The following is a 19,636-nucleotide window of genomic DNA, read 5'->3' on the forward strand; positions in this document are numbered from 1 at the left end:
AATATACTGAGAGTGTTCAAGAACTTCTCCTCATTCCAGTGCAGTCTGGATCTGTCCACAAATAGTAGGGTTGTGTTTCCACCCCTGGAACAATCCATTCTAGATGTACTTGACTCTCCTCCAAGTGAAAGAAAACAGTGTCCTGCACTCAGCTGCCAGAGGGATCAAGGAAAATTGCCCTGGAGGTATCAATGGTTGCTTACCATTTGGCAGCCTTTGACTTCAGTTCATATCAAAGTTCTAGCATGTCTGGTGTGTCAGCTCACAGCAGTGTTGACATTTTGTTCAGGCTTCATTAATTCACTGTTAGCCTTCACTCTCCATTAGATTTTTTGCACTGGCTATATGGGAATATTAAATATTAAATGATGAAATGAGTCTTCTTGGTCACTCCCTGACTCTCCAGGTCAACTTACAGATGGAAACCAGGGAGTCTTGGCTGGTGTAATATTTTTGGTGCTGCACTGTCAAGGTAGAAATTGGTACCTGGTGTTCTTTGACTCACAGCAACCCAACCATGAATGGATCTTCTGAGGGACCGGGCAAGCTAGATAACTGTTTCATTTCTCCGTACTCAGAACAGCTATACCAACAGCCCATCAGTACCCTTTTGGGTCTTTGAAGCATCTTCTCCTGGGCTATTTTATGCCAAGGATACATGGAGACTCTGGACAAAAGGATGCTTTTGCCATGCATTCCCAGTTAGGCTTCCTTCAGCCTCCAACACAGACAGTTCATGGGATCCTCCCATCACTTCAAAAATACAGATGGATTCTGGCTCTTTTGATCTGATGGTGTTACAGCACACTGTGATCCTTTGTCCACTAAAGCCTTATACACCCATGGTGCTGATGTTCCAGGCCACAGAATCCACGCAGTCCAGTAAGTCCAGTTTTTCCTTTGCTCCACCTGGCTGAAGGCAGGGCCCCTCTATTCCTGGTTGCAGTCTTCATTACTTGATTTTTATAACTGCAAAACACAAGTTCTTTCACTGAGGTCAAAAGTATGATCAGCTCTTCCAACAAACACTGGAGCGCTAATTATCTGGGATGAATGCTTTTTGGCTGTTGTTTTTCCTTGTGGTTCCTCTACCTGAGCTTCTAGTCTCCAAGTAGACTTACCATCCCACTTACTCATGTCCTCCCCCTGGTCACATAGGAAGAACCACAGGGTTGTACATGGTGTACACCACTGGTGCCCTTCTGCTTGAACAGAAAAAGACTGACTCTTTAACACCAGAGGTGTTGGTTGGAGTGCGTGAGGAGCACTCAGATATTTTTTGGGTGTGTCCACAGCCGAGACACAGGCCCTCATGGAATAAGTGAGATTATCTTCATATTCGTGGAGTTGTCTGGCTATTTCATCTATAGTTGATGCCTCCATGTGTGTCCAGATCATTATCACCAGGGTGAGGGTGCATGACAGTGCATTTCATACAAGCTTTTGCCATGTGGACCACGTGCATCGGATTTCATCTGGGTCTTTGAATGCCTGGTTATTAACCAGGTTGTTATAGATCACCTCCAATATGGTGAATTCCCTCAGACACTGGATACCTCCCTCAGTGTTGGTCCGTTGACTTTGGGAATTCGCAAGTTCTTCCTTGAAGAGATACCCATCCTTCACGGTTAACGAGAGTTGCTGCTAAAGACTGAGGACTCCTGCCTTTCCTCCAATCCCTTTGTCAATGGCCTTATCCTTTGCAAGGGTTCCCACCTGCTGGGCTTCCTCACATTTTAATTCCTGACTACTGGCCCCAATATCCCAGCAATGGAGTAACCAGCTCAGAATTAGCTCGCCTGGTCAACAGCTAAAATATTTTTGCATATCTCACTTAGACATAGGGATTGGGTGGTCTCTGTCTTATTTTTTTATTTCACTTTCTGCTGGGCCTTCTGATTCTTTCTCCTGCTCCTTCTTAGGAGAAGCTTTTTCATCCCTTACTAAACAAGTCGAATTCTGTTTCCACTGTTTTTTTCATGTTATAAAGATGACCAATATAGTGTCTAGTTAGTCACAGTGTCTGTTGCTTTGTTTTCCTTCAGGGTTCCACACAAGCTCAAGCAGTGTGTGGTACATGCTGACCAGGGCCCAGCACGATGCAGTAAGCTTCTCTCAAATAGCCATGTCATTTTTTTAAGCACTCTATCACTTCCACAGGATCCTGTAATTGTTTGGTAATGAAGTTCCAGACCATTGGAGGTGAGAAGTTCTCTGGATACCTGCCCATATTCTCCTACATGCCATGCCACCCATGACTATACTCTAACAGAGCCTTGTTAATATTCCAGAATTGCTCGTGAACCGTATGAAAAAACAAAGCAATATTCCTAAGAAATGCAAGTAGGAGTACTTTAACTACAAAAGGATGTTTAAGATATTGAGGAGTTATTGTAATAAGGGAGAAAACATCACAGAAGAAGGTAATGAAGGTGCCATCTCTAATTCCTCCACAACAAAACTCTCAGAGGAAGAAACATAATTGTTAATTTTCTCCATGAGCTGGCACCCAAAGTACAGCAATGGCTTCAGTACAGAGCCCAAATATCAGATTAATGTCAAGGTCACTGTTTTAATAACAAATCTCCCAGGCAAAACATCACTAGTCTGCAAAAGCCAACACCAACCTTTAAAAGGTAGAGTGAAAAAAAGAGCACGGCACAGATCAGATAAACTAATATTGAGAACAGATGGATCAATATTGGGACTCACAACTATTAATAGATACAGAAGCTTTTTAGTATGGTCTGACCAATCTTTATTAACTCAAGTCCTTTGAGCTCCATGATGGGCACCAAAAAAGACTGTCATCATTTAACTACAACTTCCAACTAAACCACCACCCAGCCGCTTGCGTGTTTCTTCCATCAGCAGGATAAGGGGAAGAGAATTGGAAGGGCAACATTTTAAAAACACATGGGTTGAGATAAGAACAGTTCAGTAACTGAAATTAAGCTATTACCACTACAACAACTATTATTATAATAATATTATTGAGAGTGAAGTTCCAGACCATTGGAGGCAAAATGTTCCTAGATATCAGTCCATATTCTCCCACATACCCATGAACATAGTCTCATGGGGCTCTCATTATAATTACTTGTAATGTTCTCATTACTATCCTGAAAAGGAAAATAACAAGAAACCCAAGAAAGGCAAGTGATGCAAATGAAAACAACTGCTTACCACCATCCAGTCCTTGAGCAGTGCCACCCCAGCCAACCTTCGCCCTATTTTATTGATGAGCAGAATGTCCTATGGTATGGAACACCTGTTTGGTCAGTTGGTGTCAACTTTCCTGGCTGTGTCTCCTCCCAACTTTTTGTGTAAACCCAGCCTACTCTCTGGCGGGGTGGTGTGAGGAGCAGAAAAGGCCTTGACTCTCTGTAACCCCTGCTCAGCAATAAATAAAACATCCCTGTGTTATCCACACTATTTCCAGCACAAATCAAAAACATAGTCTCATATCAGCTATTGTAAAAAAATTTAACTCTATCCCAATGAAAAGCAGCAGAACTCTAAATGTGTAATTGTCTTATCATTACGAATCAGTTAATTTTGCTGTACCTTCCATAAAAATATTTTGGTCCAAGAAGCACTGAAATATAAGGTTAGACCTATCTAAATGACAACAATCATTTAATAGATATTTAGTTAAACATCATGTAAATATTAGAGAGAGAACTTTGGGCCCTGTGTTTGTAATAATCTCTTGTATAGCTTCCATTTTACATCTTAAGATGCCTGAAATTTTCTTTCTCTTTACAAGTGGAGAAACAGAGGCACAGGAAGGTGAAATGTCTTGCAAATCAACTCTATAGATCTTCTTTTCCACCAATTATTGAATCACAAACAATTTTTTTCTCTCGTAAGAGTACACGATGTTCTCAGCGAAGGTACCAGGAAAACCAAATAAATTTCCCATAGGCAAAATAGTATGTATAGCTACTTCCAGGATCTTGTCAGGGAAATTATCTCCCCACTGTTACTGGGAGTTCTATTATTTCTGGTTTGCTTTTTGGTTTAATTTTCTTTTGCATACTTTCTGTATCATCCTCCTTTATTTTGTAGCTGATGGCAAGATCTCCAGACAGATCCTTCCACTGAAAACACCGGGGCTGTAAGTGGACTAGTGCATGAGAAACAGGCCTAGGACCTGCTCTTTGAAAGAAAATGTGGCCAAAAAAGCCAACAGCATCTTGGCTTGTATCAGAAGCAGCATGGCCAGCAGGAGCAGGGAAGGGATTGTGACCCTAGACTCAGCACTGGTGAGGCTGCACCTCAAGTACTGTGCTCAGGTTTGGGCTCCTCACTACAAGAAAGACATTGAGGGGCTGGAGCACGTACAGAGAAGGGGAACAGAGCTAGTGAAGGGGCTGCAGAACAAGTCTTATGAGGAAAGACTGAAGAACTGCTGTTGTTACTCCTAGAGCAAAGGAGGCTGAGGGGGGACCTTACCACTGTCTACAAGAGCCTGAAAGGAGGTTGTAGAGAGGTGAGTGTTGGTCTCTTCTCCCAAGTGACAGGCAACAGGATGAGACGGAATGGCCTCAAGTTGTGCCAAGAGAGGTTTAGGCTGGACATTAGAAAAATTTCTTCATGGAAAGGGTTCTTGGACACTGGAACAGCTGCTCAGGGAGGTGGGGGAGTCCCCATCCCTGAAGGTATTTAAAAGATGGGTTGATGAGGTGCTCGGGGATCTGATTTATTAGTGGGTATATATGGTTGGGCTTGATGATCTCAAAAGGCTCTTACAACCTAGTGATTCTGTGATTCTATGAACCTATCATTTCAGCAACAAACAAGCCTGGGGACCCACAGCAGAAAGCACATCCCACATCTGCTACTTGCTGCTGGTGCACAGTTGGGTCAGCACTCTCCATACCCCTGCCTCTGATTTTATTCTCCTCCTCTCTTTATTAGGTTTGTACTCCTGGCACATGCAGATCCTGCATCTTGCTTTCACTGAAATTGCTGTTCCTAATCAGCAATGGTAGGAGAGACTGAACTGTGGTTCCTTTGTGTAGTCACCTCTAGACAATGGCTGTCTCAGACCCAAATTTACACCTTTCTAATCATTAATCAACAATCAGACAAAGGGTATATTTCTGAATCCAGACAGCAGCCAATACAGACCCCTAATACGTTATGGATTCTCTGTCAGCACATTTATTTATTGTTTGCAGTGCTCTGTTTGAAAACCCCTATGCTCTTTCACGTATTTTATTTATTTATTTACTTACTCACTGATTTCTTTTTAGCTGGATTTAATAAAGCAATGAAGCTTCACTTATTAACTTTTTTTACAAACTCTAAATGGAGGTTAACTTTACATAAAATACATCTCTAATATCGCTTTTGGTATTTACCTCAACTAACCAAAATATTTGGCAAATAGACCACTGAATGAAACAGAAGTAAAGTGCATTGGCATTGTCAGAGTCTGTTTTTTACTCAGGTAAATACTCAGTGAATCATTTTATCATTATTTAACTCTATAATAAAGGTTGAGAGTAAAATAATATAATATAGTAAAATAGAACATAACATAATGTGATATGATATGTTATAATACAATACGATATGATTATACAATATCACACTATGTGACATAATGTGATGTGATACAATACAATAAAATACAATAAAATACAATACAATACAATATAGGGATATGGAACTGTTGGAATGGGTCCAGAGCAGGCTATAAGGATGATATGAGGTCTGGAGCACCTCCCATAGGAGGACAGGCTGAGAGAGTTGGGGTTTTTCAGCCTGGAGAAGAGAAAACTCTGAGAAGATCTTATAGCTACCTTCCAGTACCTGAAGGGGTTGGAACTGGATGATCTTTAAGGTCCCTTCCAACCCAAACCATTCTATGATTCTATGATTCTATGATCATATCATATCAGCATGGAGAGAAATTAATATATATTTGCCTATACTCTCAGCATTCAGTGGGATTTTTCACAAGCAACAACAGGGACCTCGCTGTTCTGTTAGGATATAACACAAATGCATCAGTGGACCTTGGGTTCTACACAGCATGCAGCCATGCTCTGCTATCAAATTAATGTTAAAATATGTAGGTCCTGGCTTCTAATTTATAATATCGTTGACAAAGAGTAAAAAGGACAGGCATGTCATAAAGTTTATGGATGGAGTGATGGTGTGCACAATGATGTCTCATAAAGAATAAAGGGGGTAAAGTTATTTATTCTTGTGGATTTGGGAACTAAAATACAGATAGACTGGCTGCGTGCACAGAATTTTTCATAAATATCCGACAGTGCACCCTGTTGTACGGCAGCCATACATTAATTAGAGCATTCAGAAGACACTGCAATGTGTTACATTCACCCAAGTGAATCTTCATTTTTCACATGCAGGGCCTTACTAATTAAAATCAGCTTTGCAATTAAACGTGGAAAATTGTGTTAAACTTTCAAGCGTGGTTTAGGAAAAAAAAAAAGTATGTATTTTTAGGGTATTTTTTATTTTGATGCAAATGAATTCTCCGTCAAAGTGAGACCAGTAGAAGGGAGGTATGAGGATTTCTCTTTTTTGTATTATAGATGCTCCTCTCAGTTGCGAGTTGCAATGCTCCACTATCTCTCTGCCAGTACCTGGCCCTGTTCCAGCGCTTTTAGTGAGTGCTATCTGTCAAGGCATGAATAATACAGCCCCTAGGCTGTCAGCAGAATCCAAATGAGGCATACATCAGGAAGCAAGCACTCCACTTTAGCTCCAGAACATGCTCCTGTGAAGACAGGCAATTATTCACCCACGGCTGCAGCCATGGCAATCAAACTGGTGGGTGAAAAGGTATATGAAATGAAAAAAAAAAAAAAAATTTGAATAAGAAATATGGCACGACAAGCCACCGAAATTCAATAATTTTCTAATAAGAGAGAGACATTTGGGTCTTTTAATTTCCAAGTTTGGGAGCCTGAATTATTTCACTCACTCTGTTCTAAAATATAGATGACTAAACAACTGTATATAATGCCAAGACAAGGGTACGTGGGGCTTTTCCTAATCTGAACAGCGATGATGAACCCTAAGGTATTTATAAATTCAAAGAAATCTGTTGCATGAAGCGACAAATCTCATGCTTAAAAATTAAAAGATGGTCAAAACAACTCTATCCGTATAATGTAATAGAAACAGACAGCCTAGTAAAGCAACAAAGAACTGGTTGATACCAAGAAATTTGGTGGAAAATTAAAATGCAATATATTTCATCAGGTTAGGGATGATTTGTACATCATAGATTCAAACATTTTATGATCCCTCTTCATTATTGAGACTTGATTCTTTTTGCAAGGCATCCTATCAGTGACCAATGGAAAAAAAATCCTTCACAAATGCAATAAGAAGTGAAGAAAAGCACACGGAATTCTTTGGGATGTGCAACATTTAAGTTGGTTTATTTATCTGGACTCTCATTTTCAACATAGAAAATTAAACTCATGAAATAGTGAGATCTCTATCAGTATTTTCATTTTAAACGTGAAGGGTTTATCATTTGACTGTAACAATTGATCCTTGCCTGAAATTTGGTTCGTATTGTTTCAGACTAAGATTGTGTTTTGCTTTAATGTCTATGCTGGACCTTGTTCTGACCAACAAGGAAGGGTTGGTGGGGAATGTGAAGCTCAAGGGAAGCCTTGGCTGCAGTGACCATGAAATGCTGGAGTTCAAGATCCTCAGGGCTGCGAGGAGGGCGCACAGCAAGCTCACTGCCCTGGATTTCAGGAGAGCAGAATTTGGCCTCTTCAAGGATCTGTTCGGCAGGGTAGCATGGGATAAAGCCCTGGAGGGAAGAGAGGCCCAAGGAAGCTAGTTCGTATTCAAGGATCGCCTCCTCCAAGCTCTGGAGCGATGCATCCCAAGAAAGAGGAAGTCAGGCATGAAGCCTGCATGAATGAACAAGGAGGTCCTGGACCAACTCAACCACAAAAATGAAGCCTACAGAGGGTGGAAGAAAGACAGGTACACTGGGAGGTGGATAAGGGGAGAGCAGTTGGCATTATCTATATGGACCTGAGCAAAGCGTTCGACACTGCCCCACATAACGTTCTTGTCTCTCAATCAGAGAGACGTGGATTTGAAAGACGGACCACTCAATGAATAAGGAATTGGTTGGATAGTCACGCCCAAAAGTTGAATTCAATGGCTCAGTGTTCAAGTGGAGACCTCTGACAAGTGGTATTCTGCGACAGTTGGTACCAGGTCCAGTACTGTTTAACATCTTTGTCACAGACATTGACAGTGGCACTGAGGGTACCCTCATCAAGGCTGCTGGTGACACCAAGCTGTATGGTGTGGTTGACACACTGGAAGGAAGGGATGTCATCCAGAGGGACCTTGACACACTTGAGACATAGGCCTGTGAAAATGTCATGAAGTTCAACAAGGCCAAGTACATGGTCCCGCACGTGGATTGGGATAATCCCAAGCACAGATAAAGGCTGGGCAGAGACCAGATTGAGAGAAGCTTGAGAAGGACTTGGAAGTGTTGCAGGGTGCTGATGAGGAGCTCAACATGAGCCGGCGTTGTGCACTTGCAGCCCAGAAAGCCAACCATGTCCTGGGCTGCATCAAAAGAAATGTGACCAGCAGGTCAAAGGAGGTGATTCTTCCCCTCTACTGCACTCCTGTGAGACCCCACTTGGAGTAACATGTACAGTTATTGGACCCCTCAATACAAGAAGGACATGGACGTGTTGGAGTGAGTCAAGAGGAGAGACATGTAGAAGATCAGACGGATGGAGCTCCTCTCCCATGAAGACTGGCTGAGAGAGTTGGGGTTGTTTAGCCTGGGGAGGAGAAGGCTCCAGGAAGATCTTATGGCAGTCTTTCAGTACCTAAAGGGGAGCTACAAGAAAGCTGGAGAAGGACATTTTACAAAGGCATGCAGCGATAGGACAGAGGGTAATGGCTTTAAACTGGAAGGCAGATTTAGAATAGAAAAGGAAGAAATTTTTTACTGTGAGGGTGATGAAGCACTGGCACAGGTTGCCCATGGAAGCTGTGGATGCTTCATCCCTAGAAATGCTCAAGGCTAGTTTGGATGAGGCTTTGAGAAACCTAATCTAGTGGAAGATGTTCCTGCCCGTGGTAGGATGTTGGAACTAGAGGATCTTTAAGGTCTCTTCCAATTCAACCCGTTATATGATTCTGTGATACAATGGATTTATGTGCTTTCAATTATGCCCTGATATAGGCATTAAAGGAATCCTAAATTTACATACATAGTGCCATGCTGCTAGCTTAAGGTTCTTTTCAGGGCAACCACACAGCAGGGAGTAATGTTTCTAAGACTGTCATTCACTTCTCCTCCATAAATAACATACACTAGTTGGCACTCAGTTACTCTAGGTTACCTATGGGATTTGTGCCTGCAGAACTTAGACCAGAAACCAGACTCACTTTTACATTTGTGTGCATAGAATGCAAATCCTGTTGTCTTTAAAGTTGATTAATGAAACCGGCAAAGCTCCTCCTAATTGCAAAGAAAGAATGCTTGAATCTATGTTTTTCTTCATATGCTTAGCCGACAGACGTTCTGGGAACACTCTCCTGGTGTGGTTTGAGTAACTGCTGTATACCCAGATGGATCGTTCACAGCTAAAAGTATTCAAGGATCTGGACCAACCTTATTGTTCAAAATTAATTCACAACTCTGAACGTATAAAAGTATCGTTCATTATAATGCTGCCATGCTCAGTGGACCTGAAGAGGTACGAAGTGAATAAAATAAACATTATCAGGACCATGTCCCAGGGAGAGGCTTTGGTTTTCAATCCTAGGATCTGAATTTGTTTCCTGTCTCTACCACTGTCAATATGGATTATTTTTTTTTGCTTTGATTTGGATTATTTTCTGTCAGCTCTTTCCCAACCTTTGTTTTTCCTTTTATTTTTTAAGACCCAGTATTGCAAAGACACATGCATTTCTTTAACTGCACGACCCCTGAGTAGTTCAGTTGGCCTCAAGTGCCTGGAAACACAAACAACAGGTACCGAAGACCTATCTGTGTGAACTCTACTGTCTAGGCACTGTCTCACGCTGTGCATCATAGACAGCGCTGGCAGGTCCATGACAGCTTCAGGTTTCTAGGTATTACCTAGATGAGTCTGCTCTGAGGAAGGCAAACACACCACGTCCCTTTGGGCGCTCATCCTCACTGCCCAAACAGGGATGATAACCTTTCTGAACTTTCTATGCAGTCACTGGTGAGAGGTGCTTTGGTCAAGCTAATTTTAGATATCCAAGGATCGTGCCCTCAAGTTCCCTACAGAGCAGCCTGCCCCGTTGGCTGTCTATCAGCAGGCCCAAGACAAAATTAAGCAACAACACTAAGAGCTGAGAGCAAAGTACCAAATAAGTCCTGCAAGCTTTAACCTCAAAATAAGATTTGACACAAAGGAAATATCAAAAAGATGGAAAGTTAGGGTTCTTCAGCCTGGAGAAGAGAAGGCTCTGAGGAGACCTTATAGTGACCTTCCAGTAACTGAAGGGGCTACAATAAAGCTGGGGAGGGACTGTTTACAAAGGCTTGTGGTGATAGGACGAGGAGGAATGGGTATAAACTGGAGAGGGGCAGATTTAGACGAGATGTAAAGAGGAATTTCTTCACTATGAGGGTGGGGAGACCGTGGCCCAGGTTGCCCAGGGAAGCTGTGGCTGCTCCATCCCTGGAGGTGTTCAAGGCCAGGTTGGATGGGGCCTTGGGTAGCTAGATCTAGTGGGAGGTTTCCCTGCCCAGGGCAGGGGAGTGAAACTGCACAACCTCCAAGGTCCCTTCCAACCTATATGATTCTATGAAATGATACAACAAGCTGTTACCACTGTTACTCTAACTAGTACCACCACATACACCTCAAAGGAAATATCAGTGACATATTAAGCCTGCTTTTTTCCCTAGCTAACACTAACATTGCAGCTCTTTCATAATTAAGAATATAATTGTATTGTGCAACATATGATAAAAATGTCCTTTAACTTCTACCTGATATTTTATCAGCACAACAATGTTTCATCCCCTGAATCTCTCTGAAAATTTGGAAGGATCTATTTCTTTCATCTGAACATCATTTTCACCGTGACATTGGTATTTTAAGAATAAAATTACAATAAAGAGAAAAAAAAAGCTGAAATTCCAGAGGCTTCAAGATGTTACAGAAGAAATAGAATTCTAGAGAGCTCTGACTACATCTAGTGGAAGCAAATACATTTCATTCCTAATAATGAACTAGTCTGGTATTGTGAATGGAAAGGTCTTAACCTCATTAAAAGGCTCTGTAGGTCTAAACAGAATTGAGTTAGGCATCAGCTGAGATATGCAATTCCCTGAACACATCAAATTTTTAAGACAGTCTGATTTCCTTGGAAGAAATATTTGAGGCTCTTCTCCATCCAAATAGCAGAATAGAAAAAAGAAAAATTCCTTCAGATTCTTTCAAGAACTTAAATTCACTAGGAGTTAGTTGAACCAGATAAAATAAGTAAAGCTCATTTAGAAAAAAGATTTTTTCGTTGCAATTTTCAACAAAGACCTTGGAGTTTTACCTCTAAATAAAACATATATTTCTTGAATATATTCTGATTACTGGATTGGCACACAGGGTGATAAGAAAACATTCACCACCACCACCAAATCTTTAGCCAGTAGGGGGAAAAGGAATTTTTGATGTATTTCCAAGTTTTATTCTTTGCACATCCGCCCAAAATTTCATTTAATTAACAGCTCTGAGATTCAGTCTGTTCATGTACTGACATACCAGAATCATGTCAAGAAAGCAAAATATGGAATTAACGTCTCAAAACTGCATGTAATCTTTCAAAATCTCACAGAGATTCTCCCCTCTTCCCCCAGAAAGGTGATTTTACACAAGCAGAGACAAATAGATCAAATTTAGAAAAAAATAGAAGAAAAGTCAGGGTTTTTCTTTAAGCTAAAGATTTAATTTTTGTATGTTTTGAGACTTTTGTCTTCAAAATGTGCACACAACTCCTATGAAGTGTGAAGAAATGCATTTAGCTACAATCTTGTAACCAGAAAGCACATTGTATTCATGTAATTTGACTGTTGACTGCTTATGAAATATCTAAGGGAAAAGAAGAATTTGGTGCTATTCATTAATTACTGATGAGGTTTGTATTTACATGAAGAAAATAGACAAACAAAACCCATGATTTGAAATACGAAGTGACTAGTGAATTTCAGAGCTATTTAAGAAGAATGATTTTGGTTACTCTTCCTAAATCAGTGTTCTAATCTAACCAAATCTTTCAAATAACCACAAAAACTTTACTGTTTTCATGAGTGAAAGAAAAGATTAGGAAAGGAAATCTGAACATAATAAGTTTGTGTGTCATATTCTTAAATGTAATTTGAAAGAATTTTAATCAGGCATATCAGTTTTCTTATTCTAATTTTGCAAGGATTTTCTGGGCTTGTCCCTAAGCTTCATTCATCGTTAAGAAAAAAGGCACCTGAGTAGACTGAGTGGCAATGGGTGGACTGACTTGTCACTGGTATCCTTTCCTGTTTCAAATAAATGCCTTAACCATAACGTAGAATTTCAATTTAATTCATAAACCCCATATTCCCTCACTACAAAGTACCTATCAGGTTTGGTGTGAAATACGCCACAAGTGCTTTAAGAATTGACAAAGTCAAGAATGAAAATAAATCTTAACAGTTTCAGGAGAAGTTAGCAATGGTTTGAATACCTCCCTCTCTTCAGGAGAGAGGTGGCCAAAACACCAGCCATTTTATCTCTGTATAATTTTATCTGTCGGGATGTTATATAAAGTATGTGAAATGAAATGCAAAGCACGTGTGGAAAATTCATGTATTCCAGAGCTGTTCGATTTTCAAAATTCTGCCCAAGAAATTCATGGACAAATTATTCAAGAAAGGAATGTTGTTTCTGCAGATGTGCAACACTTGAATATTGACATTACAAACACAGAATTGTAAAGACTGATCTGTAAATTAATAAGAAGCACAGGCAGTATGTGTAATATGTGCTACCTTGATATATTATTTACAATAAGCATCTAAAACTATGTTCTTACAGGCGTTGTCTCCACAGAGCAGGTTTAGAAAGTGAAGTAAAGGTCTTTGTGACTATAACACAACATTTGAAGTCTTCTAATCACTGATTCATCTTGGTCTTTTACCTTTGAATCTAACCTGATCATCAAACTGAAAATATTGAGTGGCTCATTTTCATTCAGTTATGAAAGACATTAAATAACAGAAGTCACGCTGGCACCAACACGTCAGGAGGGCCAAATTTTAATTTGCATCACATAAGTAAAAGTATTGTATGCAAAAATTGAGAGAAGATTGACCACGAGAATAAGTTTTCTCAGCAAAAATGTTAGATTATGGGTGACATTCAGAAAGGAGAAAAAAAAAAGGTGAACCCAAATGGCTTCTAGAATGTCTAATTGCTGATTTTTATCACTGTTTGGTTTATCAAGGTCATGCCAGCTAACTTGTTTACCAAATCTCTTCACTAAATTATGAAAAATCACAGATATTACCTTCTGTGCCTTGCATATTTGCCACTAACATGACCGCTGCCATCACAGCCAGGCGTGGGACAGCTGCAAAAGAAAGAGAATTAATTATACAGGTGCTGGTGTGCTGCAGAAAGATTATACTAAAAGCAGGCAGTAGGTATTACAGAAATGGAGGGCAACAAAGACAGAAAGAGAAATCAAATAACTGAAGGAGAAAAAAAAAAAGAGGGGATGCTTTTTATTAGCAAGTCTCGAGGGAATTAATTTCATCAGTGCAGCAGGGCATGAGCAAGCCACCAATGAACTTGAAAGTGCATTATACCCATTAAAAGGCATGAATTTTCTAAATTGCTAATGGGGATACATTTTACACTCAGAGCACTAACCTGAACAGCTCTTGTATGGCTGGTTCCACGGGAACTGCAAAGAGATGGAAAATATATAAAAATTTATCATCTATTACAAGTACCCCTCTTCTACAGAATATTACCAGAAAGGTTGTGTAAAAGCAAGGGTCAGAATGAATCGTGCAAAGAGATTCTGGAGGATGAAGGTCACCCTGAGCAGGGGCCTTGAGTGATTTACTGAAGCAAGAGACGTACCTCGAACACCTTTGGAGCGTGTGCGATGGCGCTTCTCGTCTGCATCCACCTCCATCTGGGAATAGATTAGCAGGCAGTCAATGTTCTTATCCTGCATGTACAGACTATCAATGCACAGACTGATACAGTCTCTCACACAATTTATCGACACTATTTTAATTCCATTCTATCCTGTAAGGTAAAGTCCACCTTACAGGGGATTTTTTAGGATCTTTATGTTTATTTAAAAACAGAGAATGCAGCGATTTCTGCTTTAATTAGTCTGTTTGCATACCTTGCTTCCATAGCTAATTATGTGCAATTAAGTGCCGGTTCCTCTTTTTCAAAGGGATATTTCTGACACAAAACCCTGATTACTGCTGTGTATTTTGAAACAAGGATTCAATAGGTTTCTATACAATTTAAAACTCAAGTCAAGGGGTCACACACCACAGGTCGCTGTCTAACAAAACGCTTTGCAGGAGGATAGAGGGGAAGGAACAATGACTAAAAAGGAGATAAAGCATCATTAGAACTTCAAAGATTTCATGCTATTTAACATAGCTTTATGACCTTGGCCAATGTGCTTCACTGTTTAGATGTGTTTTTCAAGTTTCAGGAATGGGATTAGATCTTTACCTTCATTTCATTAACAGCATGTCTATCCTATCTAGCTCTCTTTGCAGTAATAAAAATATATCAATCTTAAATATTTATCAAATAGGGGAAGGGCTGCAGATTAGACCTCGTAAAGTAATGTAAACCCTGATGTATAGCAGTTAGCATAAGGCCACATGGTTTCTTCTGTTCTTCCAAGCACTGTTATCACCAGACTTTAAAGGTAAACTGCATAGGCTAGCTAGAGTTCACAATTTTTTACAACACAAGCAGATTGCACTGAACTACGTTTAGCGACTGTGTCAGGGAAAATATATGCGGCATGTGTATCATCAGCTCTTTGGGATGTGGAAAAACGGGATGGCAAGATGGATCTGCATCGTTTCATACATAGAGATGATATTGTAAAGGTCAGGAAACACAGAAATCGACCATGGAGCTCTAGTGCCCCCAGAAAAAAAAATCAATCACTGGTTTATAGCAATATCCTTGGATTGATATCTGGTAAGAATGTCACATAGCTCATGCAAAAACATGGAAAAAAGGTCCAAGTGGCTTGCAGTTAACCCTTTAGTCACCTAGCTTTCTTTGGTCTGCACCTCAACACAAACAATGTAGGAAGTAACTAACAAAGAAGAAATCAAGAGGTGGTTTTACAGAGCTCCCTCGACTCATTATATCAGGAGTAAAGAGTCAGTGCAACAAAATTTGTGGGTGGCAGGGATTTGGTGGAAAGAAAGGACCACTCTCACAAGGTTCTGTCCTTCTGATGTAGTTCTGCTTCCTGGTTCCTACATGATTTATTCCACACTAAAGAGACGAGCTTATTAAATAAACAAACATCACAGAAGTTAATGTAGAATCAGCCTCTGCTAGGAGGCTTCAGTGCCGCCTTCTGATGGGGACCTTTGCATCACTTTGAGTGGGTTTCATTTTTAAATTAAGACGCCTGCATATAACCATGTGCACATACTTTAGGAGGACGAGCTTCCATCATCTTCAAATAAGAGATACTGTAAGGTATCCCATCAAGCCTTCAACTGTCAGACTGAAAAGGTACAAAAAGGTACAGGTAAGTCCTCTGTCAACCCTCTGTGTAGATGTTTCGGATGTCCCCTGGCAGATATCTATGTGCTTAGGCAGCTGGGCTTATCCCTAATTAACACAGCCACCAAAGCTTAAGGAATAATTCCTCTGATCAGCTACCAGGTGTTACTTCAGGCAGGACAAAAGCAGTTCCTAGCCACCCTTGCCCATACTGTCTAGCTCTCCATTGGTTATAGCATGAGATACTTGGTGCCTCTGTAGGTACCTACTATGGGCACTTAAGCTGAATCTTAATCTTTAACCCATCCACATTGTCTACCCTACACACTGAGTTTACGCCTTGGCTGGCTTCTCAGCTCCTAATCTTTGTAATGCATTTGAAGCTTTTCGAGTTGCCAATCAAAGCACAGAACAGGATCTCTGGAATATGAAAATTACCCACTAGATGATGACATTCTTTTCATTTGACTAATAAGAAAACAGAACATTATGCTATTTTCTAATTCCTGCAATATGTAAAGGCTTGGCAGGAGACCAGAAGTGGGGTTACTTGATCTTCAGCCTACCATGCTTTTTAAAAAGTTTGAAAAACATCATCTAGCATCATTTGTCACCACTGAAAGATCTGCTGAAAGAGCCATTATGATCTTAACTTGGAAATGCTGCCCTGGTAGTTATGATAGTCTATGTAAATTTATAAGGGGCAAACTGCAAAACAGATTTGCCTGTCTCTCTAAACCAGAGTAAGCGCTTCAAGAATGCTGTGAGTACACTTCTAAGTACACTGGCAGTCAAAGAAGAAAATGCTAAAGTGGAAAACCCCAGACCCTAAAGGATCCACACACTCTAGAAATGGAAGCAGGGTAAAGAAGTGGAAAAAAAGATTTTAAAAGCTGCAAGCATGCAGTGTTATTTTAAATTTTGTTGTTTCTTCTACATAGCCTGCTGCTTCTTCAGAAAGGCAGAGATCTACCTGCCTTTGTTATCCAGATGCTCTGTCATGCCCAGCAATGTGTGTCTTGGATGCTCTGTGACACTGCGGATGGTGGTAGGTACCTATGTTTAGCCAATGGACTCTTTCTTTGGCTTTATTTGATAGATCATTGTTTGACTTTGACTACATGGAAAGATGAAGGTTTGACATGGCAATGTTGGATGCTGGGAGCAAGCACTGAAATTCTACATGAGATGCACATAGGTTCTGTGAAACGCTGGCCACCTGCCAGCCTCCCATAGCCATCCCCAGATTTACTGCCAGCATTTCCATGGCCAAGAACAAAATTCTACTCCAGAGGTCATTAATCTCACACAAACACTAACTTTGTCGCCGTTTTCACATGCAGAACAAGGACATGTGGATCGTAGTGACTCACAGGGATTTCGCTTCAGTAGGCCTACTTTATTCATGACCTTTATATTGCAGTTCTGCAGAATACCAAGTCACTGTTCCAGAAGAGAAAGTGTTGACATGGAGGACAGGCTGACTAGAGTGTTAGAGTTTTAACCTGGTATCTAAAAGGAGACACCTAAAATACTATGTATGAAAGCAGAGAGCAAGATATCAGGAATTGGATGAGAAGAAATTCTTAACCTGGCTACAAAGAGATGCTCTAGATAGGAAAATGGAGAGGTCTACATTTTTATTTCTGAGAATTAAAAAAATAAAAAAGTCTTGGTAGAAATTAAACCTGATAAGTTGCAACTAAAAATAATCAAATTACAGGGTATGACTTATTTTGTGATGGTGGGCAGAGAGAAGTAGAGCTCACAACTCTGTAGGATCGTTATGTGCATTAGTGCTATTAAATATTTAGACAAATAAGGCCCTGAATAGTTAGAGATCGGTGCTCTAACTAATAATACACAAGATGGGGTACAAGAGAAGGTGTGTTATATTGCAAGGTATGCTGAAGACAACCAAACAAGACTTGAAATAGGTTGAGGTTGAGTAGTTGGAAAAAATGAAAAGGAAAAAAAATCCATGTTGCAGTGAAGGATTCCTATGGGGTAGCATATGACAGCTATAATCACAAGAGTATCCTCAAAGTTTCCAGAAATTACTTCTGATAAATTTATCATGTAAAGAAATTACTTAACCAGCTGGAGGAAATTCTATGCTAGATCTCACTTTTCTGGGTAAAAATGATAAAACCCCAGTGTTTTAGCTCTGTAACACCCAGTATCTTCACCAGTACTCTGGAATATTATATGTTACTGAAATATTCAGGCAACAGAAATTAATGGAGTGATGAACTATGTTGGAGACGGGCCAGTTCCATATATTGGCCTGAGCTGTCTGGCAGATTTGACTCATCTGAAGAACATGCCAATTCCAAGGTCTTGTACCTATGAACAAAGAATATGTTCACCTGTGTGCAGGCAATTAATACTTGTTATAGAATCCTGTAATCCTAGAATAGTTTGGTTTGGAAGGAATATTAAAGATCATCCAGTTCCAGCCCCTCTGCCATGGGCAGGGACACCTCCCACTGGATCAGGCTGCCCAAGGCCCATCCAACCTGGCCTTGAACCCCTCCAGGGATGGGGCAGCCACAGCTTCCCTGGGCAACCTGGGCCAGGGCCTCATCATGGTGAAAAAATTCTGCCTTATATCTAGTCTAAATCTGCCCCTCTCCAGTTTATACCCATCACCCTTCATCCTATCACTACAAGCCTTTATAAACAGTCCCTCCCCAGCTCTCTTGTAGCCCCTTCAGGTACTGGAAGGTCGCTCTAAGGTCTCTTCAAAGCCTTCTCTTCTCCAGGCTGATCAAGCCCAACTCTCTCAGGCTGCCAAACTTGTGCATTTCTCTCTATGTTAGGATAATGTATACTTAGACACCTTTTAAACATCCTGCTTTTTCTTCCTCAGCATTCCCATGACAAGATAAGTACTTCATAAAATCAGCATATTTATAACTGTTAACAACTATTTCTTCCCCCCCCAAAAAAAGATGCTTTCTCTAAAACCTTTTTTTGAACAAAATTTGTAAAAATTAAAAAACATTTATATTTAATAAGAGCCTTTCTGCTACAATCCTACAGGTATTTTCTTTAGCCCTATAATATTCAGTATCTCCACCAGTACTCTGGAAGATTAGTTACTGAAATATGCAGACAGCACAGAAATTAATGGAGTGATAAACTATGTTGGAAGCGGGCCAGTTACATATAGCGGACTGAGTAGTCTGGCAGATTTGACTCATCTGAAGAACATGCCAATTCCAAAGTCCTGTTTCTATGAACAAAGGATGTGGGCCATGCTTGAAAGACCGAAGATCATAATCTGTAAGGCAATAACTGCTAAGAGGTTGCCAGATGAGCACAAGCAATTTCTACCCTGCAGTAGCTGAAGGGCAGAATGTGATCTGTAGCTGCACAACCTTTAAGGCTGTATTAACTTTCCACAAAACCATTGAGGTATTCGGATATGGTCAGTAACTTCTAACAACAGAGGGCAAATTTTCATCAGGACCTTATCTATTTTTCGGTTAGCTTGCCCCATGCCCTGTTGGAGACCTCAGGTTTTTGAAGTATATAGATTTAAGGCTATGAGTCTCATCATAAACTTAGCTGAGATCAAGCTACCAAAAGTTTCCCAATCACCACTGCTCTCTGTCTCCAGATATGCTCACATATCTACCATATGGACTTCCTCGGGGCTGCCAACTGTGAGAAATCCAGAGTTTTAGGCTCCTTTCCAGGACAAATGGTGATTTTTGCTCCCTTGTGGGGAGGTACTTCAGCATTTTCCTCCCTTGCAGGCAGGCAGGCAGGCCTGAAAATGATCATTCATGTTAAATTTGTCAGGGTAGCTGAATTTCCTGCTGGAGGCATGGACACTG

At 40.5% G+C, this 19,636-nt stretch overlaps 1 protein-coding gene across 17 annotated transcripts in view; it reads right to left on the reverse strand.

Moving 5' to 3' along the window:
* MYT1L (myelin transcription factor 1 like) overlaps positions 1–19,636 on the reverse strand; it is a 333,318-nt gene that overhangs the window by 127,526 nt on the left and 186,156 nt on the right. For all 17 annotated transcript variants that reach the window (XM_069851546.1, XM_069851547.1, XM_069851549.1 and 14 more), the window contains exons 3-5: positions 14,148–14,202; positions 13,932–13,965; positions 13,567–13,629 (exon numbers count right to left, since the gene is read on the reverse strand). In XM_069851546.1, coding sequence (XP_069707647.1) covers positions 13,567–13,629; positions 13,932–13,965; positions 14,148–14,202 — 152 coding nt within the window. The remainder of the gene's footprint in view (positions 1–13,566; positions 13,630–13,931; positions 13,966–14,147; positions 14,203–19,636) is intronic.

The sequence above is a fragment of the Phaenicophaeus curvirostris genome, chromosome 2 (assembly GCF_032191515.1).
Source record: "Phaenicophaeus curvirostris isolate KB17595 chromosome 2, BPBGC_Pcur_1.0, whole genome shotgun sequence".
Taxonomy (NCBI): Eukaryota; Metazoa; Chordata; class Aves; order Cuculiformes; family Cuculidae; genus Phaenicophaeus; species Phaenicophaeus curvirostris.